Source organism: Heterodontus francisci, chromosome 33, assembly GCF_036365525.1.
Source record: "Heterodontus francisci isolate sHetFra1 chromosome 33, sHetFra1.hap1, whole genome shotgun sequence".
Taxonomy (NCBI): Eukaryota; Metazoa; Chordata; class Chondrichthyes; order Heterodontiformes; family Heterodontidae; genus Heterodontus; species Heterodontus francisci.
In genome coordinates, this window is record NC_090403.1 from 32,003,753 (window position 1) to 32,027,491 (window position 23,739).

Genomic DNA, 23,739 nt, shown 5'->3' on the forward strand with positions numbered 1-23,739 from the left:
CAGAGTCATCAATGTACCTTTTTGGGCTCATGAAGGTAGGGCTGACAATGAACAATGAGACTTTTACATTTTGGGCATTCAATGCCAACATCAAGTATTCTTAAATGGTGAGAAAAGTTTACTTATCCTTGGCCTCAGAAGATTATCGCTAGCTGCAACACTGAGAGATTTCCATTGCCACACGATCTATCCTGTGGCCAAAGTGAGACTGCCAAATCATGCTAAACTGTGGGCAGTCTGCTGCTGGGTGCGTCCAGGATTAATCTCACTCAGGACCGAGACAGGAGCAGCCTGAACTCAAACTGAGACGAAAGGGCATAGTGCTGACCCAGTGACAGTCAGCCTGTAAGCACAATTAAAAGAATTTCAGTTTGTTACAGCACTGAATTTTGGTACTCACTAGTTTATGAAGTCTACTGCTTGAGTTTTGAGTTGATCCGCACTGTGTAGATCTGCCAGAATTAAAATTTCTGCTGCATTTTCCACAGACAAATTGCTGCAAAGAGCATCCTCACACATCACCTTCAATCGCTCCAGAGCGTACTGAAACAATAAGAATTTGGATCATTTAGAAAAAGACCAGGCAAATATTAAATTACTGTCGTTCACTTATGCCATTGAAACTGGTTAAAAACACATTGCCTTTCAGTTAAATACTTTCAATTGAAAAAAAACTCAATACATGCAACCATATCCATTTTTTTTACTCAGATCCAAGCTACATACTCAATCTTAACTGAGTTTTTGAATTTAGCTTCTGCAACTCTAAAATGCATGCATTCTACCATAACCTGAACTTTGGGACCTGAACTGGTTAAAATTTAAATACAATATCCAATTTCATCCACATTTAGCCACTTATATGGTTGCTATATTCAACTTCAAAATAGATAACACAGACCCCCAAAAACTATGGTCAATAAATGACCAACATCAAAAAGAAATAATGAAACTAGAGAATATTTATGAGTTCATATATTTTTACAAACTAATCTGATCATGCGGCACAAATTACATTGCGAAAATATAACTATCTCAAAAGGATTAACAAGTCAGAGGGTTATAAAAACCAGATGTGACATTCAGATCATAGTACAAAACATATGTAGTCACTTTACATTACTTGTACAGTGCTATGATTATCAGTGAAGCAAACTATTTATAACTACTAAATAATCTCAAGTTCTACTGCTGCAAAAGTTTTGGTGCACACAATAGATTCAAATCATTGTTGAGAACAAGCACGATTCTACATAGATAATATATGATCATACTATATAGTACAAAATATAGTTCAATATCCTCAATAATCCAATATAATTACAGCTCTGCTTCTCACATCTCAACCGTGAGCAAAAATGCTACCAACTGAGTTTAAAATTTTCTTTGAGCAGGTGATTCCACAGAAGCAGCCAACCCACAGACTGGGCTAATTTGTGACTTAATTCAAAACTGGTTAAAAACATATTACCTCCATCACTAAATAGAAGAGGCAGCTGCAACGTGGCCGCTACATTTTTATGAGAGAAGTTTTGCAACCATTCCTTGCCCATAAGTGGAACATGACCAGCGAATGAGAAAAGTTTATCTTCAGTTGGGTACCACATCTAGCTGGAATATAGATATTCTTGTCGTGAGCTGAACCCCCAAGTGAAGATTTTTGAGCCAGCCCTGAGAATTGAAAAATCTTGTGGTATTTTCAACACAAATTTTAAAACTGGAGCTGGTGCCATCTAGTGCCCATGGCAAGCCAACCCAAGTTAATATAGGAACATAGGAAAAGGGAAAGGCCATTTAGGCCCTCAAGCTTGTTCCACCATTCAACGAGATCATAGTTGATCTGTAACCGAATTCCATACACCTGCCTTTGCTCCATACTTATTAATACCTTTGGCTAACAAAAATCTATCAATCTGAGTTTTAAAATTAACTGATCTAGCATCAATGCTGTTTTCGGAAGCGAGTTCCAAACTTCTACTATTCTTTGCGTGAATAGGTTCCTAATTTCACTCCTGAAAATTCTGGCTCTAGTTTGGACTATACTTCCCAAGAGACTCCCCAACTAGTGAAAATAGGATAGATTGGGATAAACTAGCTGTTCCCCTTAATATCATGAAACCTTCAATTCCTTATCACCTTTTAACCTTCTAAATTCCAGGAAATACAACCCTAGTTTGTGTAATCTCTCTTCATAGCTTAACCCTTGGTTAACATGGGCTGCAGTGGCCAAGTGTGCAGAATCACATTGCATTTTCCAAGTTTTCTTTGCTCAAATTTGCCAATCAGACTTCAAATGAAACCGCTTTCTATAAACCTCAGGACTATAAACATCAGCAACACTGAAGTATTGCAACTTCTACTCAAGTGTCATATCTATTTTCTTAGAAAAAATACACTTTGGGTAAAATGCAATTAATCAATCAGCAAATCAATAAGTGTAAAGGAATCAGAACTTTATAACACAAATAGGGAAAAATTCTGTATTATAATTTCTTAATGCGACCAGATAGAAAAGTACAATGTGCATGAAATAGTTCTATTGGCTTGGCACCAAAAGCTAACACACAAAATATGGCAATATTGAGTTTCGATCTGCAATCAGAACCTTTGAGGTGACACAGAGTTTGAAGATTGAATTTGTCTACTTCTCAATGTCTTTAATGGCTAAACCCTCAAGTTATCCATTGTTTAAAATCATTGGAAGGCACAGGAGAAGTAAACAAGCCATAATTTCTAACAGCTGGGTGCGATAAGCACAGAAACAACCAGATGGCTCAAAATACTTCAGTTCACCCATTCATCTAAAGTGTTACAGTTGGTTAATTGTTTGAATTTGAAGTAGGTTTATTTTTAAAAGATCTAACATATAATGAGGCAGCAGTAGTCAGATCTCAAGTTCTTGCTTCACATTGCTTATTCTGCATGAGGTGGCTAAGAAGGGTTTTTTGAAGTCATCACCCGTATAACATTTAATCAAGAAAATTAGCCTGAAACACTAAGATTTCAGAATTTTGTTTATTTGAAACAATTTATCTATGAAGTATTGTATTACTAATCTCTTGCTATAGTCTACTTGTGTGTAATTACCTTACTTGTAAATAAATTTAACCGTCAGTATTAGCTTGAATACAGGTTCAAGTTCCTGGGATGGGTTTGGGGGTGATGAGGGTCAATTTTCTTACAAGAGCTGCCTTTTTCTGTGAAAGCGAATTAAAAGTATTGGTAGAAAGCTCATATTTTAATAGAAGGTACCAACCACCTATGATGCAACAAATCAACTTTTTGTGGTGATTTGACATTAACTATTACGCATCTCTGTTGATGCACCATCGACTAAGAATCATAACACTGAGTGGGATATAACTATGAACAAACCATTTAACTAGCACAACTAGAACAGGGGAAATATTGACTGGACATTAAAAAGTAATTTAATCTGGACTGCTTCAGATGCTGGACTGGATAGTGGGTGCATGGCAATACATTAAATCAAAACTCTGTTTTCCTAGGATTTAAAAAAAAAAAATGCTGGAGCTCTAACATGGAAAGAAGAGAGGATTGTCCATCTGATGACGACAATAATGATCTGTTCGGCAACTCAAAATCAATCTCCAATGATAAATAAAACCAGAAATGAAAACTTTGTTTTTATTTTAGGATAGGTACCTGAAGTGAATAGCTTCCAGTGCTCTAATTTCAATGTCATTTAAACCCATATTGTTCCACAGTTAAATACTGGCCAACTAAGGTCCCTTTCCATCCTTCCCACTCACCTTATCAGCAGCTGCAAGCAAGTCATCTGCCATTTTGTCAAGATTTGGCGCCTTCCCCGTATAAATAAAGCACATCATCTCCTTAAAGACTTCAGGCTCCACATCATTAATTTCCACTCGGTTCTGTGGAAAATTAGGGGAGGAAAGATTTTTAAATTAAATCCTGTGATTGCTGCTCATTAGATTTTGCATAAAAAAATTTAGACAAAGAACAAAATGGCATTCAATACTGAAAATTAACTTAGTCTTAGAAGCGGAAAAGAACATGGAACACACTGCTAATAATTCCTCTGAAGCCTCACTCCCCCACCCCACCCAAAAAAAAAACGTGTAAAGGAGGGATGGGAGGAGAAATACTTTGACTGCATCCTCATGTAATCTTTGGTGTGTGAGGCTATGCAGCACACCAGTCCACAGCATATTTTTCCAGGGCCATGCACTCTAAGTCCACACACAGGCTGCACTGAAGTCAAAAACAGAGTTAAAGCATAAGGGGTCATTCCAGGCTATAAGCACGCCCCAGTCACTGATTACACCAAAGCAGCATGGAGAGAAGATCACTCATTATGGCAAATCATTATTGGATGGGATATCGGACATTGTCGCATGCATCTTATTTAAGCAAGTTGAAGGTTCAGTCAGTGCTTTAAATAAAAGTACACCACCTAGATTTTTTCTTTCCCATTAACTGGGACACAATAAAATAACACTGAGCACCGTTGATGAAGCACAATATCTATTATTTCTGATAAATTACATATGCATTACCTTTTTGCTTTCTTCCATTTCATGCTCAAACATAGCACTGAAGACTGGGGAACGAGCTAAATATAAAGTAGATTTTTAAAAATTTAATCATTCTAATTCAAGCATTCAGGCTGCAATTAACTACCACTGACTTATTGCACTAAATGTTACATTAGTAGTATAAACGTTTACGATAAAGGTAGTAAACATAAAATGCAACACTTAACTAAATCAGCTGTGCAAGCTCAGTTTGTGCAATTTTAAAGTCTAAAACCTGAAAAGAGACTCAAAATGCCACCTGGTATTTAATAGTTCATACCATATTTGAATACCTGAATCGCGGTTTTATAATCAATTTCTAAGCTTCTTAGTACTGAACAAACCACATGATCACAAAAGTGTATCTATGGGTCAAAATTTCAGTAGTTTTAAGCATAAAGACAAATTGAAGGAACAATGACAACTCAGAATCACAGCAGAGACATTACAGAATCAAGCCTATGGATTTCGGTCTGGAGCCTGAATTTGGGTTCCAGAATAAATCTAAGTTTTTAATCTTCAATCTAAATAAATCTGGTTGAACTCAGCCAGAACAGATGTACTGTAATACTGCATAGCACTGATCCACCACATATACAACCATAGTCCATTTATTGAATGGTCATTCTTTTGGGGGCGGGGTAAAAGGAGAAACTCCAGGCATTCATATAACAGTCCTCCAGCACCTGCCCTCTAACACAATTTCATTATCATTTTATCTATAATCAGAAAATTATGTTTGGAAATGAACATATGCTGCTTACTACAACAACCAATTCCTATGGAGAGATCAGAGACTTAAGTCACCAGATGCAACTTCACACTGCTTACTGTTGGTTCAAACTGATTGAAATCTAGAAGCCCAATACACTGTAAATTCTTTTTTCTTCCTGTACAGTAGAAGATGGCCATTAGCTACTCTTCTGTTTCAATCACCAGTGAATAAACTATTACAAAAGCCCCCTCTTTGTTCACATTAATAGTTCCCTTATACAAACTACTCAGCAATAGAAAGCAGATTGACACCTGGTTAACAAAATTCTGACCATCTCTCCAAAGCAGTAAATGGGTGCTACATATGGAAACTGCTCACATTCAGCTGGATAAATGAAATAATTAAAAGAGCCTGTGAAGCTACATATCAGAGGAAGATTCTGTATGAATGGAATATAAAAATTAATGCAAAGCTTCAGGTGCTAATATAAGTCACTCAGGTAGGAAACAATGTACAATTCAATAGCAAGTGGCCAATCCCAAACTAATTTCCCACTTCATTGTCTGTAATAGTAGCAATAAAAATACCACAATATACCACTGGTGTGGGAGGATAAAGTTGGCTTGTGCATTTTTATTTGATGTTCTCATCGACATCATTTATTAAGGAATGGGATCACTTTCTGATATAACTTTGCCTCCAAAACCACTTCAGGTTAATGCTTTTAAGTGAATGTCTATACACTTTAGCTACATTGCCATCTCAGACCCCTTGTAAATGTGTTAAACAGTGTAGTTGAGAAGAAAATACTACAACTACAACAACGTCAGCACAGAGGAAAAATATATAATGAAAATGCCCAAAACAATTGTTTGCAAATATAAATTAACTCCAAAGTAAAAACACAGTGACTGCAGCTCAAAAACCCTACTGGAAACGCCGCAGTGGTTAGCACCGCAGCCTCACAGCTCCAGCGACCTGGGTTCAATTCCGGGTACTGCCTGTGTGGAGTTTGCAAGTTCTCCCTGCGTCTGCGTGGGTTTCCTCCGGGTGCTCCGGTTTCCTCCCACAAGCCAAAAGACTTGCAGGTTGATAGGTAAATTGGCCATTATAAATTGCCACTAGTATAGGTAGGTGGTAGGGAAATATAGGGACAAGTGGGGATGTGGTAGGAATATGGGATTAGTGTAGGCTTAGTATAAATGGGTGGTTGATGGTCGGCACAGACTCGGTGGGCCGAAAGGCCTGTTTCAGGGCTGTATCTCTAAACTAAACCAAAAGCAAAATACTGCAGATGCTGGAAATCTGAAATTAAAACAAGAAATGCTGGAAATACTCAGCAGGTCTGGCAGCATCTGTGGAGAGAGAAGCAGAGTTAACGTATCAGGTCAGTGACTCTTCATCAGAGCATCAGGATTGAATGTTCTTTGTCTAACACAATGTGTTATTCTAAAAATATTACTGCATACAGCTCCTGTGATAAACAAATTCTTGGTGACAACATACTGAATACTACATCTGACGACCTCGTGAGTTGAAACCACACAACTTATTTGTAACTTGGATGATTCCTTTCATAGAGATAAATTTTAGATCCCATCTCATTATCAAGCAGGACATCCAAATAGCCAATCTGACGAACTGCCACACCCAAAATAGCAATGTATCTTTCGTTTTCAGACGCTGATCAATCTTCTGGCAAACATGACACTCTTTGTTTTTACCTCAAATTTTCAGAATCCCTGGTTTGCTTTTGATTTTTTTTTTAAATGGTGGAAAATTGGAAATAAGAATGCACTAGGTTAAAACATGTGTACTTTGATACAGTTTGAATTAAGAGAAATTCCTCAATGCTGAAATTTAGTTGATACAAACCTTAAAAGATAGACATAGTAAAAAGCTATATGGGTGTAAGCATCTTCCAAACCTGCTAGAATTGCTTTATGTGCTTGGAACTCTTGGCCAGCTACACAAAGGCAACAGTCTGTAAACCTAGAATTCTCCCATAATCCTCCAAGCTCATCTGCTAACCGGCATTCAGGAACTTTCACCATATTCATGGTGTTCTGGCCCGAAATATTCACTGAATCCTGGACCACGCTAACCTAGAGTGTAAAGAAGACACAAATACTGTTACACCAAAACACATCGTTATTGTCACTAAATCCTTTGTTTTCCAATCAGCATTATTTAAAATAAGTGCACCACCACCAGTTTTAAAATAATGCCAATTGGAAAATCCAGGCTTGTTGTGCATAAACTCCACACAAAACCACTGTAGTCAGGGTACGTAAATATAATACAGGTTAAAAGGGCAAAGGGAAATCATTACAATGCATTTCCTACTTTGATAATCTATTGATTTGTTGAAATGCCACTTTTCTTATAAATTCAAATGTCAATACAAGACCCCCCAAAGCTTGACTGATGGCCTGCAAAATTTATGGAACTTTGAAAGCAACTGAAGCAGCAATTTGTGCATTAAAAGAACGGCATTTTTCAAAGTAATTTCCAATCAAAATCACTAATTATTTTTACTGTATTTCCAAAAAGATTTCTTCTTATAATTGTCTGCAGCTTAATTTCCAGCAAGTTTGCTAATGCACATACTGGTTTAAACAGTTTGCAAGAAAATATGTTCAAAATGGCAGTGATAAGAAAACAGTGAACACAAGATATATAAAATTATAACTTAATACACCAGAGCAACATATAATTTTATTCCAGCATTACTTATCTACTAATGGGAGACATGCATTATATACTAATGTACACATTTAACAGCCAAACTATAAAAGAACAGAACTCAAGAGGTTAAAATAATGACGTTCAAATTTGTAGATACATTAAACAATCCATCTTTATGAAAATAAATCACAGGCTCATTAACACTCTGGCACACTCATTATCACGAAGATTATTACACTATGTGCAGTGATTGTATAAAGCTTGGTTCAATGTAGACATTACATGAGTACTGATTTTAACCTCATTAGCTAGTGGACATTGATTAGGGAAATAACCAACAGTGAACTATGGAATTGGTGCAGAAACTAAGACAAGAGGTTACATTTTAGACAAATATGTCCATGTCAGTGCAACATTCCACTTCAATATAGCCACAATATTGGGCTTCAGATCTTTATACCCTGAACTGGCCTTCGACGTCTTCCCACAACTGCCTAGAATGTGATCCCAGATTGAGAAATATTTGAAGAAACGTCCTTCCCACAGAACTGAATGGAGAGGCTAATTTTGTCTTATAACAGGCCTTCAAAGCAAGAAGAAAAATATAAATGCACGAGGCATCGTTACAAAGCCGTCACCAAAAGCTATATAACAGTGCATTAGTGTGTGACAGAGGCTATTTTAAGAATTTAAGCAATTAATGTTACGTGAGATTTAAGATGGGGAAGAGAGGTGGAAATAAATCAGGCAAAATTGCGATGTAATAACACCTGCTATATAAAGAGTTCATGTGTAGGCATCAGGATTGGACTAAACTATGACACCTCTCCTCCCCCTCCACAGTCAAATAGCCTGCCAACCCTCCAGACTCTCATGCTCCCAGCTAAGCAGCCAAGGTAAGAGCGGATCTGGAACTCACTGCCTGAAAGGGGAGTAGAGGCAGAAACCCTCAATTAAAAGCTGAAATTCATTTTTCTAAACCAAAATCCTACACAAACCCATACGCAAAGGAATGTTGAAGCAAAGGATTACAAACAAAATCAAAGTTTTAAAAAAAGAGTAGCTCTTCACAATTTCTTCCAAATAACAATGGAAAAACTACCTACCACAAAACAGACTTAAACCTTTGCAGGAACAGCCTTAATCGTGTCTGCATCATACCATTATTTCCCAAATATTGCTGGTTTTGCACTATTACAGTGAGGGACTTCCACCTCATCAGATAAAACTGTTTTTTTGGAGTTCACATTAGACTCTAGAAGGGCCTGTTTCTATGCTGTACGACTCTGATGACTCCTTCAAGCTCCCAAATATTCTAATCAAACAACATTTATATAAGAACTACACCAAATATTATTTGATGCAGGATCCAGCAGGAATTTAGATAAAAATTTTAAAAGTCATAGTACATAATTAGGCCATTATCTCTTGGAGGACAATACTTGGGACACTGTCCTATTGATACATTTCATACCATTAAACGGTGAAATAATCCGCACTCTAACATACAGTTTAGTTTAGAGATACAGCACTGAAACAGGCCCTTCGGCCCGAGTCTGTGCTGACCATCAACCACCCATCTATACTAATTCCATATTCCTACCACATATCCCCACCTGTCCCTATATTTCCCTACCACCTACCTATACTAGGGGCAATTGCTAATGGCCAATTTACCCATCAACCTGCAAGTCTTTGGCTTGTGGGAGGAAACCGGAGCACCCGGAGGAAACCCACGCAGACACGGAGAACTTGCAAACTCCACACAGGCGATACCCAGAATTGAACCCGGGTCGCTGGAGCTGTGAGGCTGCGGTGCTAATATAATCACAGACTGATCAGGCAAACCTAAATTTCTTTGCCTGAAGGAGGCAACAGTGAGACCCAAGGAATCATTAAGAGCACTGAAGCATTACAATAAAATTGGTAGCAAAAAGCTATTTATACAGCAGGTAATAGTAAGCGGGGCCAGAACAGTGAGGAAGAGGCCAGGAAAGAGTTTCATAAGCAAAGGTCAAATGGTCAGTAATCTACCTACCTCATTCAGTCTCCACACAAGATTTAAACAGTATGTCAAAACAATATAAAAACTGGCACGAGGCTTGAGGACCTACACCTTCAAATTCATCTTAGAGAACACCAGTGCCTAAAGCACATGATGTCTTGGGTCAAGTGTAGATAATAATGTTTAATAAAAATGTATGATTGCTCCAAACAATTTGTCTTGCCTATGTGCTCAAAAACATACCTGTGAAAGTTAGCTTATGAAATGAATAATAGTCAAATCAGAAGCTTTCTCTGAGCCCTGTCCTACTAATGAACATAAGGAGATATACCATATATCCAATTTGTTAAGAGTGAAAAGTTTCAAAATATCCTATGTTCCAAAATAAATAAATTAGGTCCTTTGTCCTATGTATGCAGAACAACCACGTGGAGGGACACCAGAACGGAAGCAATACTTCTCTTTGGCCTCCTTGTCTCGAGAGACAATGGCTAAGCGCCTGGAGGTGGTCAGCGGTTTGTGAAGCAGTGCCCAGAGTGGCTATAAAGGCCAATTCTAGAGTGACAGACTCTTACACAGGTGCTGCAGATAAATTTGGTTGTCGGGGCTGTTACACAGTTGGCTCTTCCCTTGCGCCTCTGTCTTTTTTCCTGCCAACTGCTAAGTCTCTTCGACTCGCCACACGTTAGCCCCGTCTTTATGGCTGTCCGCCAGCTCTGGCGATCACTGGCAACTGTCTCCCACGACTGGTGATCAATGTCACAGGACTGCATGTCGCGTTTGCAGACGTCTTTAAAGCGGAGACATGGAAGGCCGGTGGGTCTGATACCAGTGACAAGCTCGCTGTACAACGTGTCCTTGGGGATCCTGCCTTTTTCCATGCGGCTCACATGGCCAAGCCATCTCCAGCACCGCTGGCTCCGTAGGGTGCATATGCTGGGGATGTTTTCCGCCTCGAGGACTTCTGCGTTGGAGATATGGTCCTGCCACCTGATGCCAAGGATTCTCCAGAGGCAGCGAAGATGGAATGAATTGAGACGTCGCTCTTGGCTGACGTACATTGTCCAGGCCTCGCTGCCGTAGAGCAAGATACTGAGGACACAGGCTTGATACGCTCGGACTTTTGTGTTCCGTGTCAGTGCGCCATTTTCCCACACTCTCTTGGCCAGTCTGGACACAGCAGCGGACGCCTTTCCCATGCGCTTGTTGATTTCTGCATCGAGAGACAGGTTACTGGTGATAGTTGAGCCTAGGTAGGTGAACTCTTTTGAACCACTTCCAGAGCGTGGTTGCAGATATTGATGAATGGAGCATTTCTGATGTCCTGTCCCATGACGTTCGTTTTCTTGAGGCTGATGGTTAGGCTAAATTCGTTGCAGGCAGCCGCAATCCTGTCGATGAGTCTCTGCAGACACTCTTCCGTGTGGGATGTTAATGCAGCATCGTCAGCAAAGAGGAGTTCCCTGATGAGGACTTTCCACACTTTGGTCTTCGCTCTTAGGCGGGCAAGGTTGAACAACCTGCCACCTGATCTTGTGTGGAGGAAAATTCCTTCTTCTGAAGACTTGAACGCATGCGAGAGCAGCAGTGAGATGATGATCCCAAACAGTGTAGGTGCAAGAACACAGCCCTGTTTCACGCCACTCAGCATAGGAAAGGGGTTTGACGAGGCGCAGCTATGCTGAATTGTGCCTTTAATATTGTCATGGAATGAGGTGATGATACTTAGTAGCTTTGGTGGACATCCGATCTTTGCTTGTAGTGTGAAGAGACCACGTCTGCTGACGAGGTCAAAGGCTTTGGTGAGATCTATGAAAGCAACATAATGCGGCATCTGTTGTTCACGGCATTTCTCCTGGAGCTGGCGAAGGGAGAACAGCATGTCAAAGGCTGATCTCTCTGCTCGAAAGCCACATTGTGCCTCAGGGTAAACACGCTCAGCCAGCTTCTGGAGCCTGTTTAAATTGACTTGACCGAAGACTTTCCCCACTATGTTGAGCAGGGAGATTCCACGGTAGTTGTTGCAGTCACCACGGTCACCCTTGCTCTTATAGAGGGCGATAATTTTAGCATTGTGGATGTCCTGTGGCACTGCTCCCTCATCCCAGCACAGACAAAGCAGTTCATGGAGGGCTGAGTGTACAGCAGGTTTGGCACTCGATTATTTTAGGGGTCCTCTCCATCGGCTACAGAATCAATGGCATCACCGAGTTCCGATTTTGTTGGCTGTTCGTCCAGCTCATCCATGACTGGCAGAGAATGGGCTGCATTGAGGCGGGTCTCAGTGACAACGTTTTCCCTGGAGTACAGTTCTAGATAGTGCTCCACCCAGCGGTCCATTAGCTTGCATTGGTCAGTGATCGTGTCCCCTGATTTAGACTTGGGGGGGAGGTGATCTTCCTGATGGTTGGCCCAAAAGCTCTCTTAATGCCATCATACATTCCTCTGATGTTTCCGGTGTCAGAGGCCAGCTGAATACAAGTGCATAGGTGTTACCAGTAGTTATTTGCGCAGCGCCTGGCTGTTCTTTGTTCAGCACTTCTGGCTACTTTAAGTGCTATGGATGTTAACTTGCTGGGGGCTTTCTTGTAGTTCAACTGTGCAGTGTGCTTAGCGGCTATGACAGGTTCCAACTCTTCAAAATGAGACTGAAACCAATCTGCAATCTGCTTCACACGTTTGCCATAGGTGGTCATTGCTGAGTCATAGATGGTGTCGCTGATGTGGGCCCACTTGGTCTGTGCATCCCCAGTAGGTGTGTTTTGAAGGGCTTTTTCAAGTGAATTTAGAAACTTATGTAACAGCTGTGGATGAGAAATTCTGCTACTGTTGATGCGCGGGCGGTCCTTCTGCTTGGAGTGCTGCAGCTTCTTTGGTCTAACCTTGCCGCACACCAGGGAGTGGTCGGTGTCGCAGTCCGCACTGTGGAAGCTGCGTGTGATCTGAACGCTGTTTAAAGAGGCTCGCCTTGTGATGATGAGGTCCAGCTAGTGCCAACGACGTCATCATGGGTGCCTCCAAGAAACCTGGTGACAGGGTTTAGTATGAAAGAACGAGTTGGTGATGCAGAGGTTATGATAGGTACACAACTCCAGCAGTCTCTGTCCATTCTCATTCATCCTTCCAATGACATAACGCCCAAGGCAAGAGGGCCATGAGTCATGGACGGCCCCAACCCTGGCATTGAGGTCCCCCAGCAGGAACAAATGTTCGGTATTGGGAATGCTACTGATATTATGGAGTTCCTCGTAGAACTGGTCTTTAACTTCAGATGGGGAGCAGAGTGTTGGAGCATAGATGCTGAGTAGGTGTACTGGACCAGATACGGTGAGCAGCCGGATGGACAGTATGCGTTCCAAGCCATTTGAAGGTGACTATCATGCTGAGCAAAGAGTTTCTGATGGCGAAGCCCACTCCATGTTGTCTTGGTTCTTCAGGATCCCTACCCTGCCAGAAGGTGGTGTAGTCTTACTCTCAGAGATCCGCTCGCAGGGAGGTATGTCTCCTGAAGCGCTGCAATGTCCACATTGAGTCTACTGAGTTCATTGTTAATGATGACAGTCTTCCGAGAATCATTGATTTGTGTAAGGTCTTCCAACAGGCCAGGACACACAGTTCTGACGTTCCAGCCTGCAAAACGAAGGGCTGGTACCTTTTTTCGTCGTGCTGTTTGTTGCGGTGTTACAGTCCACTTGTCAGGCAATGACCCTGAGCTCCAAGCACCCATTGAAGCAGGTGGACTGTGGCAGGACAGAACCTTACTGACTGGGGACTGCCAGGTTTGAAGCGGGCGGTAGCTATCCAGTGAGATGCGATGAACTCTTCCACCGACAAAGGCAACCCGTGGCGCCCAATCTCTACGCCAATTGGGCTGGACTTATAACCCGTAACTGCTGCCTTCCGTGTTGTTTTGGTCGCTGTGAGGTGACTATGGAGTGACCTCTCCATGGTGCATGCCTGGGCGGATGTATGGAGGTTGTGAGTTGCCCAAGCGTCAAAACCCCGCTCTTGGCCTTCCTAGTGGGGTCCAAAGGAGTGCAGAGCACGACGTATAGCTGCAGGAACTGCCGGAAACATGCCAAAGGTGACACATGACCGCCTTCGGGGTTCCGCTCTGGATTTTCGATTAGGGTTTACTCCCTTAGCCTTGGTCTCTCCCGAGACGCCCACAAGGCAGTGGGGTTGTTAGGGCCCCTGCTCAGGGATAGGAGCTAACAAGTAAGCTGTGTGATTTCATGGAGGGAGAGGGAAGGAGGGAGAGGGAACAGGATACTAGAGGTAGATAAAACTACTCAGACAAACTAAATTCAAACAACTTCAAACAGAAAGGATAGGCTTGACAAATTCTCCCGTCCGAATGCCAAAAAATGATCAGGCAAATAGAAAAATAATAGCATTAAAAAAAAAACTGTCCATCATGGAGACCAATAGATTCAAACTGCACACCATGTTAAGTTCTCCCATCAGTGTTTGCCCGAGGTGGGTGAAGAAAAACCTGAGTCACTCAACCATTAGCATTTATGGTTACAAAAGATTCTTTGACACACCACGTCCCTATAGGTTGAAATGACGGTCGTGACATTTATAGCTACTTGTTACTAGTCTTCAGAATACAGGCTTTCCTGGAGGCCAGTACTGTCATTACTGCCAATTGCTGTAATCCCAGTTGTTTTAAGCTAGCCCTTTCAAAAAGCATAAAAGCAAATTGGGATAGACAGAGCATCTATTACTACTGCCCGAACAGTACAGCACAACACTGGCAGCCTCTTATTTAAGAACACAGTAATGTCAGCATCAAGGAGCTACATCTGCAGAAGTTGGCACCCACTGTTTCAAAGTAATAATTGGCTGGAACTTGTCTGCTAATAATGTCTACTGCTTTTCCATTGCCATGAGTGCGCATAAATTGTCTGTTCCGTTCACACCAGCATTATATTTGTGGTGTGTTGAGGCATGGGGATGATTAATTTCCAGTTTATATATCTCACCATCACAATGTGGTCAGTTTTGACCTCCACTGTGCCACTATGTACGTTGTTCCTGAAACAATTCTGGGCTTGTCAAGTCTCAGCCAAGTCTGTTTACATCCTATGCATTAGAAAGGATCTCTCAATCTCTCCTGGCCAACTATTTCCTAGATGGGCTCTGTAAAGAGAAGATTACTCTTCTCGATTCCGTCTAATGCCTTGCGTGGTCATTAAAACAAAATCAGACCAGACTAGGCTGCCATTACCCATAGTCAAGTTATCAGCAAACGTTCTCCGGCTTTCATATCTGAGTGAGAGAACAGTAGGTTATAGTTATCCATGGAACCATGGCCTAGCAATGAATTATCTGTAGGGGGGAAAAAAAGACAGACTTGCATTTATATAGTGCTTTTCTGACCACCAGACATAGCAAAGCACCTTACAGCCAATGAATTACTTTTGAAGTGTAGTTACTGTTGTAGGAAATGAGTCAGCTAATATGCGCACAGCAAACTCCTACAAACAGCAATGGGATAATGACTACATAATCTGTTTTTGTGATGTTGGTTGAGGGATAAATATCGGCCAGGACACCGGGGATAACTCCCGTGCTCTTCAGAACAGTGTCATGAGATCTTTTACATTCACCCAAGCAGGCAGATGGGGCTTCGATTTAACGTCTTATCGGAAAGATGGTACCTCCAACAGTGCAGCACTCCCTCAGTACTGATTATTTATACTCAGTACAAATCATTGGTTAGGCCACAATTTGAGTACTGTGTACAGTTCTGATCACCTCATTACAGAAAAGGATGTAACTGCACTAGAGAGGGTACAGAGGAGATTTAGGAGGATGTTACCGGGACTGGAAAAATGCAGCTGTCAGGAAAGATTGGATAGGCTGGGGCTGTTCTCCTTGGAACAGAGAAGACTGAGGGGAGATCTGATTGAAATGTACAAATGAGGGGGGCCTGGTTAGAGTGGATGCAACGAGCCTATTTACCTTAGCAGAGAGGTTAGTGACTGGGGGGCATGGCATAGATTTAAAGTGATTGGGAGAAAGATTAGAGGGGAGATGAGGAAAGATTCTTTCACCCAGAGGGGGTCTGGAACTCACTGCCTGAAAGGGTCGTAGAGGCAGAAACCCTCAACTCATTTAAAAGGTGTCTGGATATGCACCTCAAGTGCTGTAACATGCAGGGCTACGGACCAAATGCTGGAAGGTGGGATTCGACACAATGGGCCAAGTGGCCTCTTTATGTGGGATGTAAACTTTCTATTCTATTCTAATCATTACTGAGGGGACTACTAGATGTCCCCTTGATCTCTGTGATTATTAGATTTATAGAATAAAGGCACCTTGAGGGATCTGTTTACAGGCCATGTTCCTTGGAATTATGCCAGAAGTGTGCTACAGTACCTGTATCTATTGTGGAGGCAGACAAACAGCATATGGTTGTAATAGTGTAAATGATGACCACTGTCAACAACAAATCACTAAAAATTCCACAAAGTAGTTTTTTCCCCAGAGCAAAATGATTCTTAGAGCTTCCTTTACAGATAGCTTTATCATAGCAGTTGTTATTCCAGTTAAGATTGATTAAGCAGTACAATTTTGACCAATTTAATACCATAATACAGGTTGATCCCTAAATTTCTGAATCAGTTATTTATGCACTGATTCCTCCTATTTATATCCAGGGTTCAAACATAGGCACTTTCTTTCTTTTGTTTGTGCTCAGAGTGATGAGAACCGTGGGAAACTAAAATATTTTCCATTTTATGATATTCAGAAGTTCCACACCAGATACATTCCTACCCTACATTTCTCTGATAATGTCTCATACAAACCCAGCTTTCCCTGCCAATTAGCACAAAGTTATGTTTTCTGCAACTGCCAACTTACTCCAAAATTTAAGGGCAAATTTTGCATTGAGATCATGACTATGCCAAAGAGAAACTTACATAACTTTTCCACAATATATTCAGATTTAATTTGAGAATGATCAGATAACATGGCAAAAATTTAAATGAGGACACTCATAATAAATGGCTAGTTTAACCAGCTCCCATTGAGTCTAGCAAGAGTTTACCAGCCTGAAAGTTATATTAGCATTTATACCAATATGCTCTTTCTACTAGAAATCTGAGTGAATAAACTAATGTTGCTGTGTGTCTGAAAACCTGCTGTCTTTACATTTCAGAGCAACCTCAAGACAGCACTGGAGTAGAATAAACAGGCTCCACCTATTCAGTGCTTTCTGTATTTGAAGCACAATTATTGCAAAAACTGACCATGAACAATATGTTCGGTCAAACGTGGATGACTTAAAAAGATCTAGTGTTGCTGGACAAACTAACATTGACGCAATTAATTCTGAAATACCCCACCAGATTGTAATGGGGCAGAGAAATCTACAAGGGTGATGATATCTGAATCTTAGAATATAGCCAAGAGCTGAACTATTACAAGTTTAAGGGCGGACTAAAGATCAGATACAGTGCTCTATCAGTTGTAAAATCTACTGCCGGTTCAAAAGCAAGGGTCAATTGCAACAGCTACACATATACCTGTCAGCTAGCCAAAAAAAAAAGCACTACGAGTGCATAAAGCGCAAAAAAAACTCAATTTAATTCTACAAATCAATAAGCAAACAGTTGGGTTATCTAGCATGTAATTGGGGTTGGCAGTTTTGATTTATAATATACACCAGGTTCTTAATTTCCTTCAAAATTTGTGCCACAACTGTAAATTAGTTTCCAAAATATACCATTCTGTAAAAATATTAATGTGTTGCAATACTTTCTGAAATACTGAACCTATATAGCTCAGATATAACTTGCACAGATACTTATAAAAATGATTTAAACAGCAATGAGTACAATATCATAATTTACTTTTAACTACAGATGACGTCCATAAGCTGCCTGATAAATAACAATGATTTGTAACATCTAAACTCTTGGTTAATTGATGCCAATGTCACTCAATTATTCAATATTCTATCATGTACTTCATCATTTAGGTTTATCCAAGACGTGCGCGCAGAATTCAGGATAACATAGATTAGGGAATATAACTGAATTTTGACAATTTTTCCAAGACTGATCATCTTTTAATCTAAAATCCTGAATCAACCATAACACAATCGTTCTTCTATATTTCCAAGAGACAGATGTACAGAATTGCTAAGAATTCTACAGCAACAACCTGCATTTATATAGCACCTTTATTGTAGAAGAACGTCCCAAGGCGTTCCATAGGAGTATCATTGAACAAAATTTGACACCAAATTACAGAAGAAATTAGGGCAGATGACCAGAGGCTTGGTCAGGGGTAGGTTTTAAGAAGCATTTAAAAGGAAGAGAGGAAGAGAAGCGGAGAGGTTTAGGGAGGGAGTCCCAGAGCTTAGGTCATTGGTAGCAGAAGATACAGCCACCAATGGCAGAATGACTAAAACCAGGAATGCACAAGACTGTCAGAATTGAAGCAATGCAGAAATCTGAGTGTTGTAGGGCTGGAGGAGATTGGAGATAGGGAGGGGCAAGGCCACAGAGGGATTTGAAAACAAGCTTGCTTAACCAGGAGCCAATGTAGGTCAATGATTCCAAGAGTGAGGAGGACTTGGTGTGATTTTTTTAGATTAGAGATACAGCACTGAAACAGGCCCTTCGGCCCACCGAGTCTGTGCCGAACATCAACTACCCATTTATACTAATCCTACACTAATTCCATATTCCTACCAAACATCCCCACCTGTCCCTATATTTCCCTACCACCTACCTATACTAGTGACAATTTATAATGGCCAATTTACCTATCAACCTGCAAGTCTTTTGGCTTGTGGGAGGAAACCGGAGCACCCGGAGAAAACCGACGCAGACACAGGGAGAACTTGCAAACTCCACACAGGCAGTACCCGGAATCGAACCCGGGTCCCTGGAGCTGTGAGGCTGCGGTGCTAACCACTGCGCCGCCCCAGTGTGAGTTAGGATACGAGCGGCACAGCTTTGGACGATCAAGTTTACTCTTTCAGCAACTCATTAAACCATCTGAAAAAGGCATGGGCTTCAATATAGCAGAGTGGCTCACAGTAGAGATCCAACAAACACAAATTGATTAGAGCCAGAAGAAAATAAAAAGCTCAGTTGTTAAATAATTCCTTACAGGGAGTGATCAGACAGCAAGTGAAAATGCAAGGTTCTTCATAATGACCATTTACAATATCTACCAATATCTGTGTACAGTAATTTTCAGAATATGTTCTACACTTCTCAAAGTACATCAACTTCAGACCAGTACTACTTTCTCAATGATCTCTCAACTGCATTTTGTTACCAGTCTGTATTAGGACTAATTCAGTCACTTCTATAATGTAGTTAACATCTTGGACAATCGAAGTCATAATCATGCTCATTAAGAACTTACTTCACAGAATAATGTGAGTTTGTCATCAGGAAGGAGCCCATTGGCTTCATCTAGTAGGAAATCTCTTCGAATAAATTTCTTGAAACCCCAGTCTTTTCCTTGCACAAACCGATACGCTCGCTGGCTCTCTGCAAAACAAAATTAGATCTATTCCACTTAGGTGCTGTAACACTGCAAAGTAGATCAATCCTGGAAAGAAACTGCCAGCCTTCTATTATTTACATCTATCAAGCTGGATTTCAGCAGAAACAGCTTTAGCCACCTGAACAACATCCTTTACCTAGGTATGGTCACAAGATAATTATTATATACTGGATTCTAGACGATGGAAAAAGATTTCAGCTTAATCCACTCTGGGGCTGATAAAATTCAAGTATGGCCTTTAGCAGCAAGCATTTTTAAATTAGAATTAGAATTCCTGATGCATCAGTAAATCCAACTCTACAAAAACACAATGGGAGTCTACTTTGTAGCTAATTTATAGAAAGAAAAATTCAGCTGAAAAGCTAACACCATAAACATGAGGCAACATCTCAACAGGACAGCAATGCAAATGTAGTGATAAAAATATCACTTATTTTTTCAAATGTCTAGTTTAGTAAAATCCTGTTATATGAATTACAGCAACTTATATATTACAACCTCATTTTCCAGTTAAGAGTTTAACAAAGTTTGTATCTGAGCTGACTGACCAAAATATGCAAATTAAAAATGGAAGTAATCGTGTAAATTGAGTAATTAAATCTTTATGGCAATCAAAATGACCATTTCATATATCAGGTTTCAGATTGTTGTAATGACTTCAGCTGAAGTCATTATATAAGCAGCAGCTATGGGTCTTGCTTAATTATAGCAAATTATTGAGATTAGTTTTGCAAAGGATCAGGAACAAAGAGACACCATGAGTTAACTCCAAAGGCCTTGCATTTCTGCAAGCTAGTTTCAAGCCCAGCCCAAAGTAATTGGATGAAAGTCACTTTTGTTACTGGCTGTAAAGATCCTATTTGAAATGAATTGAGACAGTCTTAATTCATAGTAGCATGGTCTCAGTGCAAAACTGCTATTACTTTGTCATTGAGTGATACCAAGAGTTTCAACAACATGACTGATTTAGAAAATGAAAAGCATTCTGACTGACGAAGGAGGAGGTCCTCTTGTTAACGGAAACGGAGGCACCTAACTGAAGGAGAGTAAAAAAGGTTTACTCTACTTCTAAAAAAGAGCCATCTCAAAGCTAGCAGTGCTTGATATCAATACTAGGCATCTCAAATCAAATTCCATTTCCCAGTCCTAACACCTCTCACCTTATTAAGGCCAAAAATTCACTAATTTTCCCATAAGTAATGCAAATATTGAGAATATCAGGGAAGTGAGGGAAAGACAGAATGAAATCTTCAGTCTTGTTAAAGAAATATTAACCAAGGTGCACTGCACAAGATAGTAGGCGTTTTAAAAAAATTGAGACCCACGCCATAAGACTTCAATGGAGTATTTACAGCTGTTTTATAGTATTATATGAATGACAATGTAAATCTTGTACACAGTGCAAAAACAAAGGCTATTTCATTCAGGGCAAATATCTAGGGTGATTAAGCTGCAGTAACAGCAGGTTAAACAAAACTGGTTATTGAATGTATCAAAAATGCACGAAAGCATACTACTAAATCATGATACTGTATGGAGATGTGAAACCTCTGGGAATGAGTAAGGGAGTAGAGTCGCCACGCAAGAATGAGCTTCCATTCAACACTGAATTTCTCAAAATATGGTTTTAAAATGTGATTGCCCAATAGCTCAAATGATAACTGGTTCTCACTCCCAAACAGAAGTGATGAAATCAAAAAAAGTTGAAAATTTCTAATAGATCCTTTAGCATCTGAGAAAAGGCAAATTAATATTGTGTATTTGTTAGTTCTCCAGCTAAAATGCTAGCATCTTTTCTTTTTTCAGTTAGTGACAGATCCACTGTATATTTTCCAGCATTTTCTATTAAAAGGTTAGAGCTGTTTGACTCTCATATTATCAATCACTTGAACTGTTCACTTGTGCAATTTTTGTCAGGCATTGATGGCTTACTAGATAAATCATCCTGTGAAAATGAAGTGTTCCAGAGTGCAACTTGTCCAATCTAACCTCATCGCCTGGGAACCAACCATGAAATTTACACTGAAGTCCATGGTTTAGCCTTTCCATTCTCCCAGTAGGAGAGAGCCTGGCAAGAGAATCAAATTGAGAGAATTCTCCTGCTCTCAAAGAGGACTGATTTCTTTTTAAAGTTATGTTTTTAAGTTACTGAGATGCAAGCTTTCCTCCTCCAATTTTACAATGATCATTACTCAAGATTTCCACCTCTTCAGTGTTGATGCGTAGTTCTGAAAATAATTTTTAATATAATTCAAATGGGATGAGAAGTAAAATACATGTAGACATGCTGTAAACAAATACTACATTTCTTTTATGCTTAGCTTCCATTTCTTACAAGTCATGAGGACACCTTTCCCTAACCTTCCTTCTAATCTCTATATTCGGAATCAAAAAAGGTTGGGGTAGCTGCCCTCAGTTTGGATGATCCTGTAGCACTGACGGGGCCTTAGTCAGTTCAGTGGCAGGATTTGGCATTGGCCAGACTCTGCTACATTGCAGAACCAACATGAGGGTACAAGGAGTACCAAACTAGCTGCTACAATCCCAACATGGCAGCTGAAGTTGGAAGCCTCGTCAAACAGTAGTGGTTCTTCCCTACAATTATTAAAAGAGGCCATAAAACAGTGCTGCCAACAACAGAATCATTATGCAGCCAGTGAGTTCATCTAACGATTGAATCTAGACAGGATTCCTCATTAATGCAAACTTCAGCTTGAGCCACATTTCTTGGCTCAGCAATTTTTAAGCTATTAGAGTGAAGGCTAATGGAATGTTGTGGCTTTCTTGTGGTTTATTGCAGTTTGTGAGCACTGTGTATTTGCTGAAATGTCCAGGTCTTAAATGAAAAAAGTGTATTTTAACTTGGACACAAATGCACAATTTCAATAAGTTTATTCAAGGAATCAAGTCTGATCAGAGTAACTGAATTCCAAATTTAATAAATGCCATTTTAAAAAAGTAATCCATTACTCTGCATCAAATTGTTGAACTGTTTTTGGCAAACCTGCTTTTGCAGGGGCTCCAGCTGAAGTAAAAGGCAATTTCAACAATCCCAAATTGCCAGCTTGCAGCTGAAAGTTTTTTTTTTAAAAAAAGGGGAAAAGTCAAGGAAGGAGAAACACTGGTCATGAATAGTTGTTCCTTTATACCAGTTTGCACACTGAATAGAACTGCATTTAAATGCTGAGCCTGTATCTGAAGCATACTGTCACTTCACTTACCCATTGCCTTAGTTTCTTCACCTTTTGCGTTCAGAATGGAGAATTTAAATTTTGCTCTGACTTCACTTTTTGGACAGCTGACTAGCAGCAGGTAGAGTGATAGGTAATCTTTACTTTCCTCATCTAAACCCTTAGGGTTCACTCGGAGGCACCTTAAATATACATAAAAAATGAAATATGTTAAAAAGAAAATGAATGAGTACATACAGGCTAAAAAAAATTAAAAGAGCATTTAGATGCAGGATTGGCCTGTTCCAGATTTTTCTCTTCACCACGACTTTACCATAACTGCATCTAATTACTGTATATGAAGTACAGCTCCTTTTTAAAAAAGGATGATCTCTCTCTCTTTCCAATGCTACTGTTCAAATAATGCTGTTCTGTACTTCAGGCCATGTTTTACCTACCACCTTTTAACTACACTTCCCAAACCATTTAAATGCAGCTACTGCTACAAAAATAAGACAAGCCAACAAACATTACTATGTCTAAAGTCATACTTAAGTATATTCAGAATGTCTCCAGGTCCCTGCTCTCCCTAACTTATAATTTATAGCATTTTACAATGAATTTGTCATACTCACCATTTTCCCCTGTAATTATCATGCAGCACATGGAGATGTGGGAACGTTGCATCAATTTGAGTGAGGCAAGTTGCTTTTCAGCTCTGATGAACTGAAAAGCATAGCAACTCTTTTCCTTTATGAGCATTTTTATCTAATTTGTCCCTGCAGCTCGAAGCCTTAATGCCAATTATTTTTCTGCCTATTGCCCTCATTTCACCTCCTCCCCAACACTGCTCGAGTTCACTATCTATTACAAAGTAGATTATATTGCTTTTAAGTATTCATATGCTACTGTTCAAGTTATCAGCAAGTGAAAAGCTTAATGGGTGAATTCAAAGAAAAAAAAAATCTTGTTTGCCAAGTGCAAACTTAAATTAAAAAAAATTGGCAAGCACTTCAATGCCATGAAAACAGAACTGCTCACAATACTGTTCTACGTGCCTTC

At 40.0% G+C, this 23,739-nt stretch overlaps 1 protein-coding gene across 2 annotated transcripts in view; it reads right to left on the reverse strand.

Annotated features, from left to right (window-relative positions):
* The window catches only part of spop (speckle type BTB/POZ protein), a 120,969-nt gene that overhangs the window by 15,886 nt on the left and 81,344 nt on the right, over nt 1-23,739 (reverse strand). For both annotated transcript variants that reach the window (XM_068013266.1, XM_068013267.1), the window contains exons 5-10: nt 22,729-22,880; nt 19,364-19,491; nt 7,202-7,379; nt 4,542-4,597; nt 3,774-3,896; nt 401-543 (exon numbers count right to left, since the gene is read on the reverse strand). In XM_068013266.1, the coding sequence (XP_067869367.1) occupies nt 401-543; nt 3,774-3,896; nt 4,542-4,597; nt 7,202-7,379; nt 19,364-19,491; nt 22,729-22,880 (780 nt within the window). The remainder of the gene's footprint in view (nt 1-400; nt 544-3,773; nt 3,897-4,541; nt 4,598-7,201; nt 7,380-19,363; nt 19,492-22,728; nt 22,881-23,739) is intronic.